This window comes from Thamnophis elegans, chromosome 1 (genome assembly GCF_009769535.1).
Source record: "Thamnophis elegans isolate rThaEle1 chromosome 1, rThaEle1.pri, whole genome shotgun sequence".
In the NCBI taxonomy this organism is placed as follows: Eukaryota; Metazoa; Chordata; class Lepidosauria; order Squamata; family Colubridae; genus Thamnophis; species Thamnophis elegans.
This window is the reverse complement of record NC_045541.1, coordinates 174,405,401-174,432,398: the sequence shown is the minus strand read 5'-3', so window position 1 is coordinate 174,432,398 and position 26,998 is coordinate 174,405,401. Positions and strand designations below refer to the sequence as shown.

Genomic DNA, 26,998 nt, shown 5'->3' with positions numbered 1-26,998 from the left:
CCACAGTTTAACCCAAAATTTCTGTTGCTAATCGAGATAGTCGTCGAGTGAGTTTTGCCCCCTTTTTACGAATTCTCTTGCCACGGTTGTTAAGCGAAGTGCTCGGTTGTTAAGTTAGTAACATGGTTGTTAAGTGAATCTGGCTTCCCCAGTGACTCTGCTCATGAGAAGGTTGCAAAAGGTGATCACTGCAACTGACAGAAATACCCGCCAGTTGCCAAGCATTTAAATTTTGATCAGGCGACCATGGGGATGCTGCAACAGTTGTGAGTGTGAAAAACAGTCCTAAGTCCTTTTTTTCAGTGATGTCGTAACTTTGAATGGTCACTAAACCAATGGTTGAAAGTCAAGGTCTATCTCTAAGTTGTTTAACTTGACCAAGTTTATAGCTTGTTCACCCTATGTGTAAAAGTACTTGAGCTTTTTGAATGTGGAAGCTGCCAGCCACGGAGGTTGGAGGCAGTGGTGGGTTTTAAATTTTTTTAGAACCTCTTCTGTCGGTGTGGCCCGCTTTGTGGGAGTGGCTTGCCGGCCATGTGACCAAGTGGGAGTGGCTTGCCAGCCATGTGACCGTGTGGGAGGTGGCTTGTCAGTCATGTGACTGTGTGGGTGTGGCCAACTTGTAAAATGTGGTGAAACTCACTTAGCAACGCTCTTGCTCAGCAACCAAAATGTTGGCTCAGGAACTCTGGCATTGAAGCGTGTTAAGTCTTAAAGCTGTCAAGTTACAAGACCCTCGCGCCCCTAACCCTTTAGGGAAAAAAAACCCAGGGGTGTTCAAACTTGACAGCTTTAAGACTTTAAGGTTTAGATAGGACTCTTCGAGGCGGGTGGGGCAATTGGTGAGCCAGCCAATCAGTGGGCGGTGGGCGGGGCAAGCGTGGTGCGGACGGGCGGAGAGAGCTGGAACCGGTTCTAAACGGCACGGTAGATTTGTGGAACCTCTTCTATAGAAGAGGTTAGAACTGGCAGGAACCCACCCCCACTGTTCCCTCTAAGGTGCGCGGCTGCGCGGCCGCGCACATGGCAAGAAACCCCCGTGCAGAGGTTTCTAACTGCCGCGCAGAGGTTTCTTTCAAAGCAAACGTGGGGAAGTCCTTTGCGGGTGGCTAGAACTGGCCGCCCGCAAAGGACCTCCCCAAACTTGTTTCAGCGGCAGCTCTCAGCCTGGGCGGCAGCGTCACGCAGGCTGTGGAAGGAGCGGGAGGAGGAGGGAACCAAAGAGAGGCTTTTGCCGAGTCTGCGCCCCACAGCCAGGACCGTCCTTGCGCCTCAAGCTGCGTTTCTTCCTGCAAAGCCCTTCTGGCGTCAAGCGGAACTCTCGGGTTGCCCGAAGGGCTTTGCAGGAAGAAACGCGGCTTGAGGTGCAAGGACGGTCCTGGCTGTGGGGCGCAGACCCGGTAAAAGCCTCTCTTTGGTTCCCTCCTCCTCCTCCTCCTCCTCCTCCTTCCACAGCCTGTGTGACGCTGCCGCCGTAGGCTGAGAGCTGCCGCTGCCGCTGCTGCACAACTGAGGGAGGGAGAGCGAAAGCAGAGGTAGCCTCAAATTTAATTTAAATTCTTTAAAAGAATTTTTGGATTTCTCCTCACCAAACCTTTAAGACTGAAAGTTTTTCCTTACATGAACTTGAGCTAATATACTTAATATGAGAAAGGTGCAGCAATTAACACTGCTTTTTAAAAAGAACAATATTTCTCAATTGTTTATCTGTATGAAGTCTGCCTATCTTAAGTTCCTACTATACCAAAGATATTACCTTCTAAGGCAACCTGTATACAATACATTAGTGGCCAATGTTACATTGCTCCTAATGACAAAATTAGAGCTGTGTTAAGCCTGTGAAAAAAATCCCAAATGAATAAAATCATTATTAAGACCCAATGAAAAAATTACAAAAATTATGCATAAACTTTCATGTTCCCCAAATTTCCAATCCAAAACTTAACCCAGATTCTTCAGACATAGATTTGTAATTCAGAGTCAGACTCGATTATTAGAATGAATGCATTAATCAGGGGTGAATAATGTTGGTGAAATCTCATCTAACCTTCCATAATAATAACATACATACACAAATAGCTGACAGCCACATCTCTGAAACACTATTAAATCTGAACTAAATGTTTATCTAGAACTCAAATAAATAGCTGCTTTTTGGTTTTATTTTTTTAAATATTTATCAGTCTCTCTTTTATTCCATACTTCTGGTTGAAAGACTATTCTATGTCATGCTAAACAAATGCATATTCTAGTGGCGGTGGGGGCTCGTTGGCATCTTCAGTGGCAGCCCTGCCTCCTGTGAAAAAAACCGAAGATGGAGCAGATCCACGCAGATGACGTTGCTGCAACATGACTGGAGGAGGAATTCTGGGAGTTGAAGTCAGCAAGGCTTAAAGCTGTCAGGTTTGAACACCCCTGGGTTTTTTTTTTCCTAAAGGGTTAGGGGTGCAAGGGTCTTGTAACTTGACAGCTTTAAGACTTGCGTGCTTCAATGCCAGAGTTTCTGAGCCAACATTTTGGTTGCTAAGCAGGACCGTTGTTAAGTGATACTGATATTATATAACACTTTTAATTAAGCGGGTACCTTGAATAAACATAACTTTGAGTTTCAAATAATACTGATTTCGTTGTTGTCTTAGGTGACATCTGTGAAAAAAATTCAGGTGCTCAGGCATGAAAATGTGCCGCTCAAACACTATACTTTTCCGCTCACACTGAAAAAAAATTAGAGGGAACATTGCCCACCCCTGGTTGGAGGGAATAATTTACAAGCGGGGAGAAGGTGGCTGGTTTCACCTTGCAAATCATACATTAATCTTGGTTTGCAGTGACACCCCCTTAAAGGACGTTCTTACTCGCTCTTAACAGTGTAATTCTATTCAGCACGAGTTTCATAAATAACATTCCCGAATCCTTTGAAATGCAGAAATTGAAATTTGGTATTCAGCCCCCTCCCGGCCGGCCCCTGAGGAATTGTTCCCAGAAGAGAAGCTGGGCTTAAAAAACAGGACAAGCAGGGAAAGAAATGGCAGCGTGCAGTTGGCATTAAGCTCTTTCCTGCGGTCTAAATTTCAGCACGGCATAAAAGAATCAGAAGAAATCTATAACTCTTGGAGGGAATATTAGTAGGCCACTGTTTCCCGGGACTAAAGGTCAGGGAAGATGGTTTCCTAGGCAACCAGGGGTATTAAAATATGAGAGGAATTCATATATAAAAGTGGTCCATTTGTGCAAAAGGGAGAATTTGGCTCCGTCGCTTTGGGATGTGAAAGAAATGCTATCAAACGGGCAGAGATCTTAATAGCTGAATGAATGAAAAGAACAATTGGGATTTTTTTTCAATGCAAAGTCTGACTTTGGCCACTTTAAGACCTGGGGACTCCAACTCCCAGAATCCCCCAGCCAGCTAAACAGCACTACTGAACATTGTGCTTTTGCTGTGCTTAAACCTCTGAAATAATATTTATTCAGAATTATTCGGAAATAATCCAACAAAGTCTCCCTGCTGTTTTTAAGCAGAAGCAGCTTCTTTGCACTTTCTGCCTATCATTGCAATAGGAGAGAATATAATTTCTTCCTATAATTTGTTCTTGGGCCTATAATTGTGCGTAATTCGTTCACAGCATGAGTGAAGAATTGCCTATCATTTGGTCAGTTTGTGGTTTCTGTGTAATCTGTGAATATACTATATTTTATGTGCCTTTATTACTGTTTTGGGAGAAAACAATAAAATAAAAAGAAATTAGCAATTGAAGTAAATATTATGCGCTCGGGAACACTTAAGACTTTTATTTGAATATCTGAATAATTCAAAAACAAGGCTATAACTACCCTGCCCAGAATGCAGATAGAGTTGATGCAAGCTTATAAATTTAGAACAGAACTAAACAGAACATTGTCAAAGTTGGAAGGGACCTTGAAGGTCTTCTAGTCCAACCCCCTTCTCAAGCAGAAAACCCTCTATAATAAGATATGAAATAATGGTACACTAGTCTTGAAAAGCCTAGTTACAACAGTTCATTTAGTGACCATTCAAAATTACAACAGCACTGAAAAAAGTGACTTATGGCCATTTTTCCAAAGTTATAACCTTTGTAGCATCCCCATGGTCACCTGATCAAAATTCAGATGCTTGGCAACTAGTTCCTATTTATGACAGTCGCAGTGTCCAGGGGTCATGTGATCCCTTTTGCGACCTTTTGACAAGCAAAGTCCATGGGGATGCCCAATTCACTTAACAACCGAGTTACTAACATCAACTGCAGTGATTTACTTAACAACTGTGGCAAGCAAGATCGCAATAACAGGACAGAAATCACAAATGTCTCTGTTAACAACAGAAATTTGGGCTCAATTGTGGTCGTACGTCGAGGACTACCTGTAAAACCTTGTCAGTTTATATTGGAATGCTAGTCCTTGACTTATGATGATTCATTTAACAACCATTCAAAGTTATGAGGGTACTGAAAAAACTCTTACGACCGATTCTCTCACTTTACGATCATTGCAACATCCCTGCAGTCACATGATCGAAATGTGGGCGCCTGGCAACTGGCATCCATTTATGACGGCTGCAGTGGCCTAGGGCCACATGATGGCCATTTGTGACCTTCCCAAAGGCTCCTGGGAAGATTAGTCAATGGGGGAAGCTGGATTCCTTTAAAGACCATGACAAAAAAAGATAGTAAAATTGGGCAACAGCCACGTTGTTTAGCAACAGATGTTCCGATCCCAATTGTGGTAATACGTTGAGGCCTACCTGCATTACTAAGAGCCGAGGTGGCGCAATGGTTAGGGTGCAGTACTGCAGGCAATAGCAATAGCAATAGCAGTTAGACTTATATACCACTTCATAGGGCTTTCAGCCCTCTCTAAGCGGTTTTACAGAGTCAGCATATTGCCCCCAACAACAATCCGGGTCCTCATTTTACCCACCTCGGAAGGATGGAAGGCTGAGTCAACCCTGAGCCGGTGAGATTTGAACAGCCGAACTGCAGAACTGCAGTCAGCTGAAGTAGCCTGCAGTGCTGCATTTAACCACTGCGCCACCTCGGCCACTTTAGCTGACTGTTATCTGCAGTTCAGCGGTTCTAATCTCACTGGCTCAAGGTTGACTCAGCCTTCCATCCTTCCGAGGTGGGTGAAATGAGAACCCAGACAGTGGGGGCGATATGCTGACTCTGTAAACCGCTTAGAGAGGGCTGAAAGCCCTATGAAGCGGTATATAAGTCTAACTGCTATTGCTATTGCTATTACTATAAGTAGTCCTTGACTTACATCCATAATTGAGACCAACATTTCTGTTGTTGAGTGAATTTTGCCCCATTTTACAATCTTTTTTTACCTCGGTTGTTAAGTGAACCACTGCAGTTGATAAGTTAGTAAACCAGTTGTCAAGTGAATTTGGCTTCCCCATTGACTTTATTTGTCAGAAGGTCGCAAAAGGAGATCACATGACCCTGGAATATTGCGACGGTCATAAATAGGAACTAGTTGCCAAGCATCTGAATTTTGATCACATGCTGATGGAGATGCTGCAAAGGTCGTAACAATGAAAAAGGATCATAAGTCACTTTTTTTCACTTTTTTTGCCATTGTAACTTTGCACATTCACTATTGTAAGTCAAGGACTACCTATACATGATGATTTAAGTGGTGGTACAAAAATGCCACAAGTTGGAAAAAATTGAAATGCCATCAAATGCCACCTAACGTTACTTTGTCATTTGAGGTGGCCAATAACTTCATTAAATCTATATATGTAAAAGCCAAATACCACTCACTCATCACAAAATCTCCAGAACCATAAAGCCTACAAACTTGAAATTTGACACGTATGTTCCTCTTGGCTTCTAGCTGTTTGCTAAGAAAGGATATTTCAAAATGACCATTAGATCATTAGTAGTTCTACTCCCCCTCCCCACCTGAAAAAACCTCTGTTCCAACTGCCAGTTGCTTCACATTCTGTTACCTCAGTTCAAACTGGCAGATGTTGCACTCCTTCACTCAGGAGCAGCCTGGGGCTCCTTACAGTACTAAATGTCACTACCTCACCACAACGTCTACGCCTTCCACCTATGGAACTGCTACAAGACACAAGGCAGCTGGTGCAATATTCCCTTATGTGTTTCAATCACCGACCACCATTGAGCTAACAGATTGAACCGTATTTCTCCTGCATTGCCCAATCACATGGTTTCATTGTGAAGCTAGAGGATCGAGCTAGAACTTTAAATAAATAAGAAATAATTCATTGGCTTGTGTCAAAGGAATCCATTTTGACAGCATATAGAGATAAGGGACTTTTTACTACAGAAATATTGTGTGATTGTGTCTTTTAGTATCTGCATTCAAATGGAGTCGTTCACCGTGACCTCAAACCAGAAAACCTTCTCTACGCAGATCTCTCCCCCGATGCTGCGCTCAAAATTGGTATGTGTGGGATGAAGTAAACAGAAAGTATTATATAGTGAAATTCTTTTAACGGACTAATGGTGGGAGAGCGGTATCCATTGTTTGCAAATATCCACTAGGTAGAAAAATGCACCATTATGGCAATTAACATCAATTGTGTGATGATGTCGGTTTGTAGGCGTTGCAAATTATGTCCTTTGCGTCAATTCACGTCATCTGACGTAAATTGATAAAAAGGATATAAATCATCTTAGAAATTTGATCCAAAGCGAGAAAAAAAAAAGAATTTATTATACCTTTTGTAAGATGTTACCTAATGTGACATTTGTATAAATTTACATGGTTTGCATTATAATGTCATTATGCAGCTTACACAAATGGCAGGATTTTGAATTTAATTTTGGGAGAAATGGGTGTTCTTTCCATCAGATTATACCTTAAATTATGGGTTGACTAATTTAACAACACTCACACAGAACCACAATGACTTGTAACCATTTGTTTATTGGCTGTTCAGAGTTACATCACTGAAAAAGTGACATGATAGTTTTTCACACTTACAACCATTACATCATCGCCAGGGTCATGTGATCAAAATTCAGATGCTTGGCAATTGACCGATATTTATGATGGCTGCAGTGTCCAAGGGTCATGTGATCACCTTTTGCAACTTCTGACAAACAAAGTTAGTGGGGAAGCCAGATTCACTTAACAACTGTGGCAAGAAAAGTCGTAAAATGGGGCAAAACTCACTGAACAAATGTCTCATTTAGCAACAGAAATTTGGGGCTCAATTGTGGTCATAAGTCAAGTACATCCTATATTAGAATTATTGTTTTAACAATAATTTCTGTTCTAAGCAGAATGACACAGCATTCTTTCCTTACAGATAATTTTGTTCATTACTATAGCCCATAACAGAATATCAGTAGCGTTCTGTATGATTCTGTTAATTACTATGATTTTAATGTATAGGAGTAATTACTCTAGTGAGGACCAGAGGGCTAAATCCCAACTGAGTCTCAAGGGGTGGGAGTTGGCTTAAGAATCAATCTTAATTGATCTAAAATTCATCCCCCATTTGGTGCTCTCTCAGCTTGGTGGTTTTCTTCCAGACATTTCATTCCTCAACGAGGTAACACCATCAGCCTTGATGATGTTCCCTAGTTGGGTAATGAAACGTCTGCAGGAAAACAATTAAGCTCAGGAAGCATGAAAGAGAGAGCACCAAGGACTCCATAGCTGAATCCTGAACTACAAATATTCTCTTCTCTTGGAGTTCCAGATTCTTATTTGGTTGGTTTTCTTACGCTGATGGCATTACCTTGTCATTCACTGGGTAATGAAATGTGAAAAACATCAACCAGGCTAAGAGAACACCAAGGAGTCCACAGTTCAACCCTGAGCTACTGATAAGGTAGAGTCCTTGACTTGTGACCACAATTGGAATCGGACTCTCCGTCCCTCAGCAAGGAGGTTTAGATAGTTTAGCAATTGATTTTTATGACCTTTTTACGGTTCCACCACAAAACCGCGGTAGATTAAAGCGCGCTCGACAGAAGCGCGTACCTGACATCATCACAGTGCGACGAAAACATCACGCTGTGAGCGGTAAACTTAAAATTAACGCGAAAACCTTACCCTAACCCCCCCAAACCTAACCCTAACCCTAAACCTAACCCTAAACCTAACCCTAAACCTAACCCTTAACCTAACGCTAAACCTAACGCTAACCCTTAACCTAACCCTAACCCTTAACCTAACCCTAAACCTAACCCTAACCCTTAACATAACCCTAACCCTAACCCTAAACCTAACCCTAACCCTTACCTTTACGTGAATCGGCTTGCTTTAAAAACGCTTTTTAAAATCTCCGCGGTCGTATTTGTCGTGCTGCTGATGACGTCAGGTACGCGCTTTAATCGGGCACGCTTTAGTAGACCGCGGTTTTGTCGTGCCACGCTTTTTTCCACGATTGTTAAGCGAACCACTGAAGTTGTTGAATGAATCACATGTTCATTAAGCGAATGGCTTCGCATATTGGCTTCCCTTATTGGAAGCCCCCTGGGAAGTTTGCAAATGGCGGCCACATGATCTCGGGAGTAAATATATGCTGGTTACCAAACACCCAAACTGGATGCTATGACGGTTATAAGTGAGAGATCCAGTCGTAAATGACTTTTTTTTTCCAATGCTCTTCAACATCCAAGTGAACAGAGATTAACACCAAGATTAACATCAGAGAACAATCGAGAAATAAACAGGACCCCAAATCAAGGAACTGCCCAACAAGCTAACAGTAAACAGGCCATCCAAAGAAAAGACCACCCAAAGACCACCACTCCCACCAACTCCTGACTGGACAAGCCACTAATATCAGGGTTCCAAGTAAGACCCCCCCCCCCAACAAAAAAAGACTCCGAGAGTTCCATTTTATTGGCGATGTCATATTGGCACATCTGGGAAAACCCGAATCTGAAAGTTTCCAGGTTTTCCCCACCCGAAAGAAAGTTCCAGTCCTTGTCCAGCACCCACATGTCCATCACATGGCCCAATCAGGCACCATCCAAAACTGGAGACGCCTCCCAGTCACACCATCGCAGCTGCAGGGCAAGGTGTCCTTGACTCTCTGAGAAAAGAATGTTATTTTGACTATATCTCACCCGTACTCCATACAATCCCCCCTCCCATTGTTCCACAGTAGAAAATATGGCAAGCCTGAAGGCCCAGTGTAAAAGATGGCTTCCAGGTCTGACAACTACATTATAAAATGAGAGCAAACCCCACTCCCTATAATCACTGATGATGTTACCTAGCTTGGTAATGAAACGTCTGCAAGAAAGCAACCAAGCTCAGATAGTTGCAAGGATCACACAAGTTTAATCCTGAGCTACAAATATTCTCTTTCACACATAACCACCTCTGTTTTCTTCCAGGTGATTTCGGTTTATCTAAAATTGTGGATGAGCAAGATACAATGAAAACCGTATGTGGCACACCAGGATACTGTGGTGAGTATATGATGGAAAGCAATGGGGAACTCTATCCAGGTTAAGGAGGTAGGGGTGCAAGAGGAAGGGGAGTTCATTCATTACTCTGGGCCCTATTTCTAAGAAGAAAGTGCCCAGCTTTATAAGCAATTGTGCTCTTTAAGAAAACATCTTTTGCAGGAGTATTATATTTGGGGTGTGAAAATCCAGATGTCCAGTAGATGCCAGCAAAATGTTAGACTTTCTTTCTCTCTACTGCTTCCTAGTGGTCATGTGAAGATTTACAACTGAGATCTGGAGGTTTTTTCAGATTACCAGCCAGTATTATTCCACCTAAAGTCTGCTTCTTGCTACTGTTCCCAAACCAGTGTGTAAACTGTAAATGATAGACAGTGTCATCTGATTCAGACATTATTTCATCCTATAAAGCAGTGTTTCTCAACATCAGCAATTTTAAGAAGGGTGAACTTCAACTCCCAGCCTACATGTTGAATTCTGGGAGTTGAAGTCCACCCATCTTAAAGTTTCTGAGGCGGAGAAATCCTGCTATAAAGTATTACATTTCATCTCTTGTTGCCTTTTTAACCCTGGACCGTACTTAATAATTGTTCTGTCAAATTTTCCCTAGAGGAAACCCTCTTTATCCTTTTAAAAACTAAAGCAAACCTTTCTAATCTTCAATAAGGTAGCATTCAGGGGTGGTATTTAGCTGGTTCGGACCGGTTCTCCAGAACCGGTAGTGGAAATGGCCGGTGGGCCCACCCCACCTCTATGCTATTTAGGCACGTTTTCAAGCCGTGCACATCCGTGCAAGCCATGCGCGTGATCAAAGCGCATGTGTGGAAGGCTGAGCGCATGGTGTGGACGGGGCGCATGCAAGTGAGCGAAGCGCGCATGAGTGCATGCTCACATTTGCGAACTGGTAGGGAAAGTAAGTGAATACCACTCCTGGTAGCATTCCTGAATTGGGTTACCAGGTCTCTTTTTACACAGAGAAAGATATGGATATTCTGCTTCCAAGCACCCATTACAGAAAGATGGCGATAATATCCTGTTTCTTATGGAATGTTTAATTTAGCTTTACCCGCTGATCTTCTGAATACCAGCTAGCTCTCCATAGGAACTTCATTTCATAGAAGATACCTTTCCCTTCATCAGTTTATGTGTGCATGTGTGTGTGTGTGTGTGTGTGTGTGTGTGTGTCTTTGAGTCAATGTTGACTCCAGTGGTGGGTTTCAAAAATTGTTCGAACCTACTCTGTGGGTGTGGCCTCCTTTGTGGGAGTGACTTGCCGCACATGTGACCGGATGAGAGTGGCTTGCCACCCATGTGACCGGATATGAAGATGCCGACGACACTTGTCAGAACCACCTTAAACTACCTCACACACAGCACTGGCATGCATAAGAATATGATGTAAACTTGTTTTTTAAAAGGCATCTTTGGTTTGCGTTAAAACAACATGCAATGTTCTGATTGCACCACAAACGCAGCAGTCATCCTTACCTTTCACAGAGGCCCTGAGTTTTATAAATATGAGCATGATAGTGTAGAATAATCATATCCAAGGACCAGTAGTGGTGGGTTTCAAAAAAGTTTGGAACCTCTTCTGTAGGTGTGGCCTGCTTTCCGGGTCCACTGGTGGAACCTCTTCTAACCAGTTCAGTAGATTTGACGAACCGGTTCTACCGAATAGGTGCGAACTGGTAGGTACCCACTCTGATTGACTCCAACCAACCAAATTTATTGGCAGCATTTTCAAAAGTGGTTCCCCCTTCTTCTTTCTGCTAGGGAGAGGGACTGGCCCAAAGTCACCCAAAGCTGTCTTCCTGCCTAAGGCAGAAGTAGAACTCGTGGTCTCCCAGTTTATGGCCTGATGCCTTAACCACTACACCAAACTGTCTGCCTCATCTATTCACAAACATTGAGTTCTCAAGAGCCAGGATTTATTGGTGAAGCTATTGGACCAGAAATGGGGAAACCCAGGTTCACGGAGGACTTTGAGCTAAGCCCATCCTCTCAGCCCAAGAGCTAAGGTGTTGAGGTAATGATGAAAGTGGTGGACTAGTAATGGGGAGACCCAGGTTCTAGGGTTCCCTCAGCATGGGAGTCCGTTTTTGCTGGCAGAGCACTCAGGCCACCAGGCGCCCTCCACACGAGTGACATCAATCTGGCCACGCCCCCCCCCCTTCCGAGGTCAAACACAACTCTGATACGGCCCTCAATGAAATCGAGTTTGACACCCCCGCCATGGTTAAACGAGATAATGGCTGCCTGGCCTAAAGAATCTGACTTACATTTAGGCAACCACTAGATGGCAACAGAGAGAGTTTTATGGAGCTTTACTACCATCTAGCGGTCATCTGGTTTTAGCATCCTCATTTTACCACCTATCTATCTTGACTCAAATAAGAAGGCTTTTGGGCAGATAATTTGGGCTACGGGTATCTTTAGGCTTTCTCCATTCTGTTTCTAAGGGCCATCAGGGAAGAATGGGCAAATAACAGCATGCCACTCTCTTCTCCTTCCCCATGAGTTTGCAAAAGTGGAAGTGATAGCAAGTGTCAGGTTGGGAAACATCCAAGAAAATTGCCCATCATCCGTGAAGGAGTGTGAGTTTTCACCGGTTATGCTTAGGGGAATGAGCAGGGAAGAGAGTCATAGCAGGAGGGGGCGGAAGGGTGGAAATGGAAGCCAAGATATGTCTGCCAACTTCTCTCTCTCTCTCTCTCTCTCTCTTTCTTTCTCTCTCAATTCTGTCTTTTGTTTATTTTTCAAATGCCTTCAGCACCCGAAATTCTCCACGGCTCACCATATGGCCCTGAAGTGGATATGTGGTCTGTGGGCGTCATAACATACATTTTGTGAGTAATGCTAAAATACTTTGACACAAAACTCCTGTCGCTGTGAATTGCTCACTCACACTGTTCCTTTCAAACGTGGCCCAGCAAGCAAGCATGATGTGAAATATGCCGCGTCTTATTCTGGTTTCTTTTTGTTTTATTTTGTTTTTTAGAGGAGGGGGGTGAGTCTCACTCACCCATAATTTCTGCTGTTCTCTGCTTTCAACTTAAAAATAAATTAGATCCTTTCAGCCACCATCTCTTTACCTCCCACTCTCTCTTGTTTATTTCTCTCTCCAAATAAAATCACAACATTTTTCTGACACCCCCCCCCCCACACACACACACAAACACACTCACGGGCATGCTGTATTCTTTTTTATTTGCTTTCGGTGTATTATAAAAGAAAAAGGAACAGGCAAAAATATAAATATAAGATACCATATTTTTCGGAGTGTAATACACACCTTTTTTCCTCAAAAAAGAGGCTGAAAATCTGGGTGCGTCTTATACATCGAATACAGCATTTTTTTGCCTCCTGAAGCCCCACCCCTTCACAAAAATGGCCGTGCATACCCTTATGGAGGCTCCCAGAGTTCTCCTGGGGGTTGGGAGGGCAGAAATGAGCAAAAAATGGGCCGTTTTTTCTCCCCCCCCCCCAGCCCCCAGCAGCACTCTACAAGCAACCATAAGGCTATGCATGCAAATTTTTTGGCGAAAAATGGGCCTGTTTTTGCGAAAAGCTGGCTGTTTTTTGCTCATTTTCTCCCCACCCTGTAGTACTCTGCAAGCCCCCCCCCCCCAAGGCTATTCATGCCTTTTATTTGAAAAAGAAACGGGCCCGTTTTTATGCAAAACGAGCCGTTTTGGGGAGGTTTGCAGAGTGCAAAAACTTTTTCTTTCCTTTCGGACAGCTCTTTAGTTAGAGTGGTTGATGAGAATTACATTGATCAAGTTCTGTGCCAGCAGAAACAAAGTTTTAGGTGCTACAGCTTGTCAGCTATTTCCTTCTCCAGCACATGGATAAATACACCTGGAAATATCTACCTACCTACCTACCTACCTACCTACCTACCTACTCTCTCTCTCTCTCCCTACCACCTACTGTATTTCTCTCTCTCTATCCCTCTATCTACCTACCTACCTACCCTCTCTCTCCCTACCTACCTACTGTATTTTTCTCTCTCTCCCCCTCTCTATCCTTTTATCTACATACCTACTTTTTTTAAAAAAATTGCCTCTTCAAAACCTTGGTGCGTCTTATACTGCGATGCATCTTATACTCCGAAAAATACAGTAAGTATAAAGTGTAAAAGAGCCAAGGTGGCACATTGGTTAGAGTGCAGTACTGTAGGTATTTCAGCTGACTGCTAGCTGCAGTTCAGCGGTTCTAATCTCACCGACTCAAGGTTGACTCAGCCTTCCATCCTTTTGAGGTGGGTAAAATGAGGACCCAGATTGTTGGGGACAAGAAGCTGACTCTGTAAACCACTTAGAGAGGGCCGTAAAGCACTGTAAAGCAGTATGTAAGTCTAAGTGCCATTGCTATTACTATAAGAATGTCAAGAGAGAGGTTGTTTCAGATCAAAGGTTGTTCTGGTAAAAAAACACCCTTGTCCACAAAGCTTCAAAAGGAGTACAAGTAATCCTCAGCTTACAACCATTTGTTTAGTGACTGTTTAAAGTTACAACAGCACTGAAAACAAGTGACTTGCGATCGTTGCAGCATCCCAATTGATCATGTGATCAGAATTCAGGCACTTGGCAACTGACATGTACTTCTGACAGTTGCAGTGTCCCCGAGTCATGTGATCACCATTTGTAACCTTTCTGACCAGCAAAGTCCATGGGGGAAGCCAGATTCGCTGAACGACTGCATGATTTGCTTAACGCTTGGAGTGATTCACATAACAACTGTGGCGGGGGAAAAAAGACTTTGTAAAGTGGAGCACAACTCACTTAACCCCTGCCTTGCTGAGCAACAGAAATGTTGGGTTCCATTGTGGTCATAAGTCGAGGACTAACTATACACCAGCGGTGTAATTCTCTGAAGTATGCCACCGGTTCGAGGAGTCTGCTACCGAGTGCATGCTTTGTGCCCATGCATGCCTCAGATGTGCCCACGCAGCACTAAAAAAGAACATTTTGAAGCCTTCCGAGGCTAAGGTAAGTAGAACTGCCCGGGGGGGGGGGGGGGTCCACTGTGCCACGCAATATAGATTAGCTAGAAAGCAGGAAATCCAACGATTCTAGCTAATATAAATTGCGTGTCATAGCTGATCATCACCCAGCTGATCGTCGGAAATACCGGTTCACCCAAACTGGTAGCATTTTTTACTACCGGTTCAGGTGAATTGGCCCGAACTGGTAGCATTTTACCCCCGCTATACACGCTCTCTTTCCTTAAGCTGCCCTGCACACAGCAAATATGGACACCCCCACCTGCTGGAAGATTGGCGATACGATTTTATGCCATACTGTTTTTGCCAGCAGAAAGACTGATGAAGTGCCCGGAGCCATGGAGAACATCCTCACATCATAACTGTTGCATGAGGCTAATAAATCTGTTTCTAACAGGTTTCTAGTTAAAGTGTTGTTGTTTTTAATCTATAAAACTGTGGTTGGCTTGGTACTGAGATGCCCTAAGGGTCACCTCCTTCGGCTAAGAATCGATAGCCCAATAAGAACATTTCTGGAAAAATGCTGTGTAGTTCTCCAGTGCCGTGAAGTTAGGGGCATTGAGGCCAGCAGGAAATGTTTCTCAGTAATGAGAAGCTAGATTAACCTCTGTCTCATTTCGGAAGCATATTAAATCAGAGCTCTTCCAGAAGTCTTTTAAAATGTAGCTTATTGAAGGAACGCCTGTCTGTGTTTATGTTATTGGGAGTTATCATTTTTTTGTAATTCGATTATCGTGGATCACTCGTGTGTCTATATTTTGACTTCTACTTTGCTGAGAGTTGTTTAATCACAGTCCCATCGGCTAAAACACAAACAAACCCTTAACACTTTAAGGTGGTCCTCATTTAATGACCATTTGAAGTTACAATGGCACTAAAAAAAGTGAGTTATGACCATTTTTAAAAAAAGAAAATTATTTTATTCTGATTCAAACATCATCTTCCATGAAACAGTGTCGTCTGAATACAAATATTTTGTGCAAATATTTTATACAATAACAATTAAAATTTACAGCCATATCTATTCTTAACTTAATACTAATATATACCATACCTAATACTATAACAATCCTCTTCTTCACTTATTTAACTTTGTTAAAAGCATTTTCTCTGTTTCACTCCTCTGCTTTTTTCCACTTTTCATATTTATGCTCTAACCAGTGATAAAATAATCCCCATATGTTTTAACAATCAGATTGTTGCTTCTCTTTAATTTCAAGTGTTAACCTATTCATTTCTGCACATTCGAATATTTTCCTAATCACATTCTTCATCCATAGGGATATCTTCATTTTTTCCAACTTTGTGCAAATACAATCCTTACATGACCATTTTCCACAGTTGCGACCTTTGCGCCATCCCTACGGTCACATGATCCAAATTCAGATGCTTGGCAACTGTTCCCCACTTACGACCGTTGCTATGACCCAAGGTCATGTGACTCCCTTTTGTGACCTTCTGGCCAGCAAAGTCAATGGGGAACACAGGTTCACTTAACAACCGGATTACTAGCTGATCAACTTAACAACCGAGGCAAGAAAATGGGGAAAACCTCATATAACAAATGTCTCATTTAACAACAGAAATGTTGGGCTCAATCGTGGTCGCAGGTTGAGGACTACCCATATATTTAGGGCAAGGTATGCTAAAAAAGTCTTAGTTTTACTTTGCAACGTAAATGCAGGCCTTACAGTGCCTCACTGATGAGGTGGGAGAAGGAAGCAGTGAACAGAAAGGCGGAAAGGAAAACCCAGCTAATTAAGCCCTTCCCACATTAATTGATTGATTGATTCAGTTTTAAGGCTGCCTGACTCAGTAGCAACTCAGCATGACTAACAAATAAAAAGCAAAAGAAAATGAAATACATCAAGAAGAAGAAAGGAAGATAGCTAAACCCCCAGGTAACCAACTTCAGGTAATCCTCGACTTATGACCATAAATGAGGCCAGTGGTCACCAGGAGCCTTTTGAGTTCTAGTCCCGTTTTAGGCATGAAAGCCAGCGGGATGACTTTGAGCTAATCACTTTCTCTCAACCTAACCCACCTCCCAGGGTTGTTGTGCTGGAGAAAATAGGAAGAGGAAGGCATGTTGGATATGGTCACCACCTTATTTGTAAAAATAATCAAGGCAGAATATAAATAAATAAATCCCCAAATTATAGGCATCTGTTTCTTCCATTTTTTTCCCTAGGCTATGTGGCTTTGAACCCTTCTTTGACCCAAGAGGAGATCAGTATATGTACAGCCGAATCCTAAATTGTGACTACGAGTTTGTCTCCCCTTGGTGGGATGAAGTGTCCCTCAATGCCAAGGACCTGGTGAGTTCCTGTATTTTGAGCACTGCCCTGGTGGATGATTGGCCCCTGTCTGCAACTGCTTGTTCTGGCATCCATTAAGGAGCTCTGGTGGCACAGTGGTTAAAGTGTGCAGTATTGCAGGCTAACTCTGCCCATAACCTGGAGTTCGATCCTAATGGGGCTCAAAGTTGACTATGTCAACTCATAAAGTTGCCATGGTGAGGAAAGCGGGGAGCTCATTCCATGCATATCTTCAGCTAGAGTCGGATCTCAGATTACTATAGCAGGCTTGTGAGGCATGCACCTCATTGGAGAATGTGATTTATGACACAGACTGAGGGGAGGGAAAAAACAGGGGCAAAGTTCAGCCATAATAAAAATGAGGTTAGATCTCACTGCAAAGGGGTATTGCGGAAATAGTGTTCCTAATAAATGACTGGATTTCTTTTGAAACTTGGCTCGAGGCTCATGAATTAATTGGGGCAACTTTCGGAAACCTGACAGATTCAGCGTTCCATCTTTCCAAAGCCAGTAAAATGAGGATCCTGATTGTTGGGGACAATATGTAAATAATGATCTACATCAGAGGTGGAAACTACGCCCCCTTGACAGAAGGGCTCTGTAGCAAGTCTCTTCCTCTGGAGCAAGTGGGACAGGACAGTCCAATGGGGTGAGATGGTTCCTGGAACTATGCCGTAAAGGATATTTGCATCCGTTATCATTTGTTAAATGTATTTGCCGCCTATCTCACCATGGGGCTACTCTAGGTAGGTCCCACATGATATGACACTGGAGTTGTCACAGTAGATCTCCCTCTGGCCTTTGTAGGTGCAAAAGCTGATTGTCCTGGATCCTCAGAAGAGGCTAACAGTTCTTCAAGCCCTAGAGCACCCTTGGGTGACGGGCAAAACTGCTAAATTTGCTCACATGGACAGCACCCAGAAGAAACTGCAAGAGTTTAATGCAAGGAGGAAATTAAAGGTAAGATTCTGCGTATCCTGTGCACCTGTCTGGGGCCTGGGGATGGGGGCATGGAACTAGGGGCCCAATCTCGGTGGCAGAGGTTCAGAGTCAGGGTGCAAGGCAAGCCACCCAAAAGTAGCATAGGACAGGTGCCTATGGGGGCAGGTCAAAATCCAGTACAGGTGGGCCTTGACTTATAACCATTCGATCAAAGTTATGATGGACTTACTTTGGGCTACTTACTGTACAACCGGAATTCAAAGTTCTGAGAATGACATACACACACACACACACATGGTCACATGACAATTTCAAACCCTTGGCAACACGGCCACTTTTACGGCGGTTTGCAGCGTCCCATGGTCATGTGACTGCCTTTGATGACGGTTTTGTCGTAAACCAGCACTTGCTTTCAACAAAACCACGCCCACCATAATTGATTCGCTTAGCAACCACTGCAAAAAAGACCATGAAATCGGATCAGACATGGGACCGACCCATTTTACAACTGTCCCAACTTACCATCATACAGGATCAGAATGATGGTTCCTTTCCCTTATTCTTCCCTTTTGCAGGGAGGGTGATTTTTAAACCCGGGGATGGCTATCTCTGGTGTAAATAGAGTGCCTGAAATTTCCCTTTTGTGCAGAAAATGTGAAGTGTATGATTCTTCTGAGACATAAACACCTGCTGCCAATGGCTGGCTGTGGTGGACGGGCTCTCTTGCACCTGAAGTCTTAACAATGCCTGGCATATGTTTGTAACAGTGATCCAATTGCAGCTATTATTTCTCTTTTTCACATCTTTGTTCCATTGGCACTCGGCCACCTGGGTTTAGTATTAGACAACACGGTGCCCTTGAGAATTAATTAATATAATTAATTAAAATAAATGTATGCAAGCAGTCCTCAGTGACCAACAGTAATTGGAACCAGGAACTCCATTGCTAAGCAATGCAATCATAAAGCATGATATCATGTTACCATGCCGACTTGTGGTGGCAATTCCGGCACTCCCAGTGCTGTTGTTAGGTAAATCCCATACAGAACCAGCGTCCCATGGGATATGGCCTTGAGGGAGGAGGGGAAGAGATTTTGTCTAAGAAACAATCAGATAAAAGAGGGGGGAGCCCTCAGTTGCTTAATGGTCAGGGAAAGAAACTTAGGCAGTACTCGCCCTAATTGAGCAGGCTGCTAAAAGTGACAGCGGGAGGTTTATAATTGCAAGATTAATATAGCAATGTAACATTACAATTAAGTAGAACTAGCTCACATATCCTGGTCTGGCTTACCTGGAAGGACTGGCATCAATTTTGCAACTCTGAAAATATCCATTAGGATGGGTCCTCCCTAACTTTATTTTCCTGACCATTAAGCCCCTTCTTGCCTGATCATTCGCTAAACAGAATCCCCTCCCCTCGTGCCTCAAGATCATTCCCATGAATCATCATTCACAGTCACACTACTGACATTTTCAACCTCCTGTTGGCTTCTTATTCTGACTGAGGCTTCCCGAGAGCATGAAGCAAACTCCTTGCCCCGACAAAAACCCCTTTTATTAATTTGCTGTGAATCCTGCTCATTCACGTCCATCAAAGTCTTTCAAGGGAGGATTTAAAGTCACAGACCTTATCTGGCTTGGAGAGCTGACAGGGTGATATCTGCAGAACTTGGCAAGGAGTCTCAGAGAGTCAGGAACCAATTAAGCAAACTAACTGTCTCCTGCAAACTCCACTCCCCCTTCGCTCCTCTTTTATTTCCTCTGGGAGGGGGACATTCATCGTCCACCTGTGGCCTTACTCCCAAGTCGATTCCTGTTCTTTAGCTGTTCCCTTCATCTGGCAACTCTGCGCATGCGCACACTGGGAACAGGCTCCAGCTGTTCATGTGCCTCCCTGATGTCTGACTGCGAAGGCAGCTGATAACTGTCAAACGGCCCTGGCCCCCTCTCTGCCTCCCACACAGAGCCCTCCTCAGAGCCTTCCCCAGACTCCAGGACTGACCCAGGTTCCTCCCCAACCTCCTCACTGTCCAAATCTGTTTGCCAGCTCCACTGACTGCTGATAGGCCACAACACTTCTCCATTGTTTGTCAGAAGCTGGCAGGGAAGGCTGCAGACGGTGATCATGTGACTGCGGGATGTCATAATTGTGACATTTGCCAAGCCAGTTGCCGAGCGTCCACAAACAATGAAGATGTGACCATGGGGATGCTGCAATGACCACAACTAGGAGGACATCTTATCTCTCATTCAGCACCATCATAACTAAAGTTTAAATAGTTGCTGAATGGATGCTGAGTAATTGCTGAGTGGCCTGTGCTGTCCTGCATCTCATAGGGCCAATTCTGAGTGGCTAGCATAGAATTAAAATTCGGTCAAAACAACCAGTTATTTATTTATTTAATTTATAGGCTGCTTTTGTAATTTTTGCAAACAACTTAAAAGTGGCAAAAAATATCTAATATGACTTCTTCCTGTTATTTTCTCCACAACAACCCTGTGAGGAAGGTTGGGCTGAGAGAAAGTGGCTGGCCTAAAGTCCCCCAGCCAGCTTTCATGCCTAAGGGGGGAATTCACAGTCTCCCAGTTGCTAGCCTGGTGCCTTAACCAGTAGACCAAACTACAAATAATAATAAACATATATAAACAGGGCCAATGAAGGAGACTAATATTCTGTTGTGGCCTGCAGGCTGCCTGCCCATCCAGCAGCCGAATCAGAGGAGGAGGAGGAGGAGGAGGAGGAGGAGGAGGAGGAGGAGGAGGAGGAGTCAGGGTCAACATCAAGGCAACCTGAGAGCTCCGAGCAGGAAGAGGGAATGGAGCTGGCAGAGAGAGAGAGAGACAGAGGCAGAGCCTGGGCCATCTGTCAGCCCGCAGATGGAGAGTCAGCAGCCCCCAGGTCTGGAGGTGGCTGATGAGGAAGAGGAGGAACAGTTGGGTCTGGTGCAGGGGTGGGTTCCTGCCAGTTCTAACCTCTTCTATAGAAGAGGTTCCACAAATCTAGAGTGCCATCTAGAACCGGTTGCAGCTCCCTCCCCCTGCCCGTCCCCACATCATCAAGATGAAGAGTGAGAGGAGGAATTCTGGGAGTTGAAGTCCACAAGTCTTAAAGCTGTCAAGTTTGAACACCCCTGGGTTTTTTTTTCTAAAGGCTTAAGGGTGCGAGGGTCTTGTAACTTGACAGCTTTAAGACTTGTGTGTTTCAAATGCCAGTTTCTGAGCCAACATTTTGGTTGCTAAACAAGAGCATTGTTAGGTGAGTTCCACCATATTTTACAAGTTGGCCGCGCCCACCCAGTCACATGGCTGGCAAGCCACTCCCACCTGGTCACATGGCTGGCAAGCCACTCCCACAAAGCAGGCCACACCTACAGAAGAGGTTCTAAAACTTTTTGAAACCCACTACTAGTCTGGTGCCTGACATGCAGATGCGCAGAAGGCAGAGGAGAGGAGAGCAGTGGAAATCCGTGGGCCAATTCTTGGGAAGGAAGATCCACTGATGCTAGGGAAGCTCCATCCTAGCACTGGGGATAAAAGGCAGGGGGCGAAGATGAATGGATGTGGCAGACAACTATTCATCTTCCAGCCAGATAGATTTGTTAGCCTGCAGTCAGAGAGAAACTTTTTGCTGGGATTGCCGGCACTCCTAATTAAAGGAATCTTTGAGTTAACTTCAGAAGGCTTGTCTTGTTTGGGGAGCTGGGTCAGAACACAGTCTCTGTCAACAGCATCCTTTTTACGGCTCCTTTAAAATAATAAACGTGTGCATTCAAACCAATGTCACTCTTTGTCATGTCATGTCTAATACACACAGGCTGCCGTGAAAGCAGTGGTGGCATCCAGCCGCCTTGGCAACCACAGCCACCACGAGGGATGCAGAAATGAGCGCCATCAGGACGCTACCACAGAGGACAGCGCAGCTCCCTCGGCAGAGAGTGGCCTCTTCCTCCAAGAAGAGAACCTTTACGAGGAGAAGAAGATGGAGACTGACACAGAAGAAGCCGTGACCATAAACAGCCCCTTAGCCAAGGTCGAGAAGCTGGAAGGTTTCCAGAACGAGAGTCCCGTAACCCCGGTGATGATACTTAACGGTTCCGGCTGCAACACTTAACCCTACGGCACACCAGTGCATTGCTCTTGCCGCCAACTCAAGGGGTATATGAAGTCTATCGCCACCGCCGATAGACCAAATTCGAACAATGACCATCAAAGGCCACCAGCCAGATTGAGAGAGCAATTCAGATGGAGGAGGACCGAAAGCTAGTTGAACTTATGAGAAAGTGCTACAGGGACATCATCTTCTACAACCTGGCCTCTTCTGGTTATGTGGGATTCCTGCTCCTGTCATCTTCATCTGGGGATGATGGGAGCTATTGATCCAATTTTTTTGGAGAGCACCACACTGGGGAAGGCATTAAGGATTGGCAACGCTGTGGGGGCTGAAGAGCCGTTTATCTAGTTTTGCAGAGAAATCCATGTTCTTGAATACCCTTGGTGTGTGTGTGTGCATGTGTTTGTGTGTGTACGCACACACGCACGTATGCATATAAGCATACAACAAAAAGATAAGAATATATGCATTTGTATGGGAGCCAGGTAGCTTAAAAATGTTAGATATATAAACACACATACACACACATATACACACAAACACAACAGATATTGTTTTGTGTGTGTGTTTGTAAAGACACACAAGCATACAACAAAAGGATAAGAATATGCATTTGTATGGGAGGAGGACAGCTTAGAAATCAGATGTGTGTGTGTGTGTGTATATATGTGTGTATCAGGGGTGGGTTCCACAAATCTACCGTGCCATTTAGAACCGGTTCCAGCTCCCTCCCCCCCGCCCGTCCGTGCATCATCAAGATGAAGAGTGAGAGGAGGAATTCTGGGAGTTGAAGTCCATAAGTCTTAAAGCTGTCAAGTCTGAACACCCCTGGGGGTTTGTTTCTAAAGGGTTAGGGGTGCGAGGGTGTTGTAATTTGACAGCTTTAAGACTTGCGTGCCTCAAATGCCAGAGTTTCTGAGCCAACATTTTGGTTGCTAAGCAAGAGCGTTGTTAAGTGAGTTTCACCACATTTTACTAGTTGGTCACGCCCACCCAGTCACATGACTGCCAAGCCACTCCCACCCAGTCACATGGCCGGCAAGTCACTCCCATAAAGCAGGCCACACCTACAGAAGAGGTTCTAAAAAATTTTGAAACCCACCACTGGTGTGTATGTGTATAAAAATTGGATGAAATACATACATACATACATACATACATACATACACATACATACACATAGATACACATATGCATACATACATATGTATGTGCGTGTAATATATTCCCATTTTTATTGTATAAATATCCTCGGTGGCTCCCTAGAAGGCAAAACTATCAGAAGACAGCAGGTTTATTTCTTTTGTATTTGAAATCCCATAGTAATAATTCAGGGAGAAGCCGGGGGTGCGGGGGGGGGGGGGGGAGAAGTTTCCTTCTATTGCAACGTAAGATCCTTTTAACTGCAGGCGCCATCTTTGAATCTGAGGCCTTCTACACTTGGAGTATCAGCTCTAAACCACTGCCATCTTTCCATTCAACAAATACCTTTGAAGCATAAGGTGCTTCTCTACCCATTCAGTGATTTTTTCCAACTGTTTTATAAGCCAGATGGAATACATTTAAGGAACACCTGCCTCCTGATGCAACCTCCAACCAACAAATAGGTGCCGCCATTGTTGCCTCTCTATAAATTATTTTCTTGCTGGTAAGGCCAAAATTTTGCCTCCTTCCAAGAGCACGGAACTGCAGCAAAAATTAGAGAAAAGTGATTTTTCCATACAAAATAGCTCTGGACTTGCCTCTACTCTGCAGAGTGCATTTGAACTATATGACCTTCACGGGATCAAAATTTGGTCCCACCTTTTCTGGCGACCTTGAAGCAGGAATCTCACCAAATATCTCAAGGGGGGGGGGATGCTTCACCGCTTCCCCCCAAATAAGAATATTTTGATTCTGCCAGTGTGTGATCCAGTGTCATCCACTTTGCGTCGTTATTCCAGAAAGAATGGCCCTTACTCGTCTGAACATTATGTGTATATTATGGCCCCCAGCTCTTAAAAAAGAAAATGTCTGTCTTAGAGTGACTCGGCTAGTTTCTTGCCTAAAGCAGAACTAGAACTCCCAGTCTCCTAGTTCTAAGCTGATGCATCCAACTACTTATGCCACGCAGGCGCTCCACTGTAACTTTAACTCCTTAAATTAAGTCTTGCCTTATAGACTTAATTTGTAGAGCGAGTATTTTGCCGCTTTTAGGGATTTGAAGAATGCTTTCCAATCTGTTCTTGTCCAGACTATCTTCTTCTCCAACTTAAAATCTAAGGATCAACAATGCTGGTTTGATAGAAGCAAAGGGCCAAAGTGATCAGTGATATTTTTGTTTGCTTGGTATGTGGGGCCAAGAGCAATCGGAACCTGCCGCTTTAACTGGAAGAACTGAATTGAGCTTGGGGACACAGATAGTTTTCTTCTCCACTGCTCTGCAGAAAACATGTATTTATTCTCCTTGCCATTTGCTTTTAACAGTTTACATATTTGAGCAACAAAAAAACAAACAGAACGAGATTGGTTGAGAGTCTCTGCAGTAAGTACTGTGGTCATTTCCAAACAACGTTGAGTTCTGCTTCTGCAAAAGTCAGAAATGGCAGAACAAGTGGACCAGGTTATTGTCTCGCTAGGCACCACGATTTTGCGAAAAGCTTTTTAAAAATTGGGATGTACGTGGCAAAACACCAGGACATCAAACCTTTACTGGAGCTAATGGGGCGGCCTTCTGACTTCCTAAGAGGCACCTTGTCCCACATCTGGAAGTATCGTGCGGTCACAAATAACCACATCAGCCCCAAACCTCCCCCAAAACAGGTAGCTGGGGATATATAGCCCAAGTGTTGAGAGGGGGTCTGGTGACTGATGATTGGCTCCAATTGCATAAGGAAGAACTTTAACAAAGAGGCGATTTGGCGTGGATGGGGAAGTAGATTGTATGTGATGGCGAGCCGGCAAACTCCGGTGCTATAATGCAACCACGACACTAAGACCTGTTGGGCATTTTGAATTTGTTAAAACTCCCCATGAAACGCCAGTTGTGGTGGCCCCTCACGAAAAAAGACATGGAGTGTTATGTGCCCAGTTGCCCGGTTGACACAGTGACACTTTGAGAAGCAGGCTGGTGTTTCTTTTGCCCACCTACCCTCAGAAATAAGTGTGTTGGAAATATTCTTGTTAAATTGCAACTCATTCAGAATTAATTTGCTGGTATGAAAAACATCTGTGATTTAACCGATCAGTGATGCTCCACTCTGGATGACGATTTCCTTCGGTGCCACAATACGAACTGGCGGGGGCCATATTTCGTTTTGAACGTTGCCTCAGTTTCTAATAATAAGCACTAACACAATATTTTCGATTGAAATATTGCCAGAAATTCAAGGGCTAGGCTCTAGTTCGAGTCCGTCGCTTAACATTGGACTTAATTTCAAACACGGACATGGAGACAGCTATCCAGAACTTAGAGGATGGAAAAACAGTTTCTGTTCTCCCCCCCCCCCCCACTCCGCAAAAAAAACCAAACAGCTAAAGAGAGACTGTGATGCTGCCATCAATCTTGCAATATTTATCCATGTTACGTTGCTGGGTTGAACTGGAGAATCCTGGAAAGCAACCTACATTTTACGATACTCAGTTACACTGTAAGCAGATAGATGTATGAATGGGAAGCTAACTGGAAGGTGGGTAGAAGGGGGGGGGGGCACCCAATAAGTGTATTGATTGAACTTGATTTATGTCCAGATTGTTAACTAGGATGCTATAAGAAATGTGATATATTGAACAAGGTAAAATATTAGATTGGATCCAGGGAACTTTATAAGTTGAGGTAGACCTCAACTTATGACCACAGTTGAGATCAGGCTAAGCAATGTCTTTGTTAAGTGAGCCATGCCCAATTTATAACCTTTTTTTGGCCATGGTCATTAAGTAAGTCACATGGCTATTAAGCAAATCCAGCTTCCGCCATTGACTTGGCTTGTTGGAAGACCCCTGAGAAGATGGCACATGGCAATGTAAAATACATGGCAGTTTTTTCTGAATTTTGACCATGTGACTGCAGGTATGCAACAATGGTCGTGAGGAGCAGTCGTAAGTAGTTTTTTTTTCATTGCCATCATAATTTTGAATGGTTCTTAAAGGAATGGTCATAACTTGAGGACTGCCTGTACTTTCCCTCCAGCTCAAGGCTAACTTAGTGAGATTAGGCTAGGCATTCTCACCAGTACCACTGCACAAACTTTTTTTTTTAAACTTGGGTTACGACTGGAAGAAAAGTGTGGCACAAATGTCGTAAATGAAAGATTTTACATGCTACTTGCATGGGTTGATAAAAGGTTGGGGAACTATACATCTCTGAAAAATTGTATGCTTCCTACGAAGACCATAATCCTAAAGGGCTTGTGAATACAATTACGTTTTCAATTAATCAAGATACTGTTTTGTGTTGCGTGTTAAAAATAAATACATTAATCCAAGAAACTCGTTGGGATTAAAATTGTGGAAGTGATTTAAGGACACCAAGGTGGGTTTGTGTTGTGCTTTTTATTAAGATTGTTTTTGTTGTTAAGTTGCTTCTTTTGGGAGTAGACATAGCTGGGAATGTCGGGTTAACCTGGATAAAAATGCTTCTGATCCAGCTTAGGGATGCAAGGAGGTTCAGATCCAACTACTGCACACCAGTTCACACCTGGGTGTTTTTGTTTAATGACAGGAGAGCACATCAAATTGTTTTCTTTTAAACTGCTTGGTCTCTATCTGCCAGACTCGATTTCATTGAGGGCCGCATCAGGATTGTGTTTGACCTTGGGGGGACTGGGATGGGTGTGGATGGGGTGGGCTTGGCTAACAACATCATTCGTGTTGGGGGCGCCTGTGGTGGCATGAGCACTCTTGCCAGCAAAAATGGGCTCCTGAGCTCCGTTTTTGGCTGTGACGGCCACCGGTAACCCTCTGCCAGAGAAAACAGCCACCTGACCCTCCCGAGCTCTGTTTTTGCTGGCAGAGGGTTGCAGGAGGCCATCACAGCCAAAAACGAGCTCAGGAGCCCATTTTCACCGGCAAAGGCACTGCGGGCTGGTCTTTCGCTGTTTCCAGGGCAGTCCGGTGGGCCAGATCTAAGCACCCCGCAGGTTAGATCTGGCTCCCGGGCCTTGAGTTGTGACACCCCTGCTCTAAAGGTAGTCCCTGAATTACAACAGTTCGTTTAGTGACT

General features: G+C 44.0%; 1 protein-coding gene across 1 annotated transcript in view; it reads left to right on the top strand.

Moving 5' to 3' along the window:
- Positions 1–22,030, top strand: part of LOC116520172 (calcium/calmodulin-dependent protein kinase type IV-like) — a 68,279-nt gene extending 46,249 nt beyond the window's left edge. The window contains exons 6-11 of the mRNA XM_032234326.1: positions 6,342–6,432; positions 9,351–9,425; positions 12,193–12,268; positions 16,619–16,745; positions 17,553–17,705; positions 21,502–22,030. Coding sequence (XP_032090217.1) covers positions 6,342–6,432; positions 9,351–9,425; positions 12,193–12,268; positions 16,619–16,745; positions 17,553–17,705; positions 21,502–21,798 — 819 coding nt within the window. The 3' untranslated portion in view covers positions 21,799–22,030. The remainder of the gene's footprint in view (positions 1–6,341; positions 6,433–9,350; positions 9,426–12,192; positions 12,269–16,618; positions 16,746–17,552; positions 17,706–21,501) is intronic.
- Positions 22,031–26,998: the final 4,968 nt, after the last annotated feature.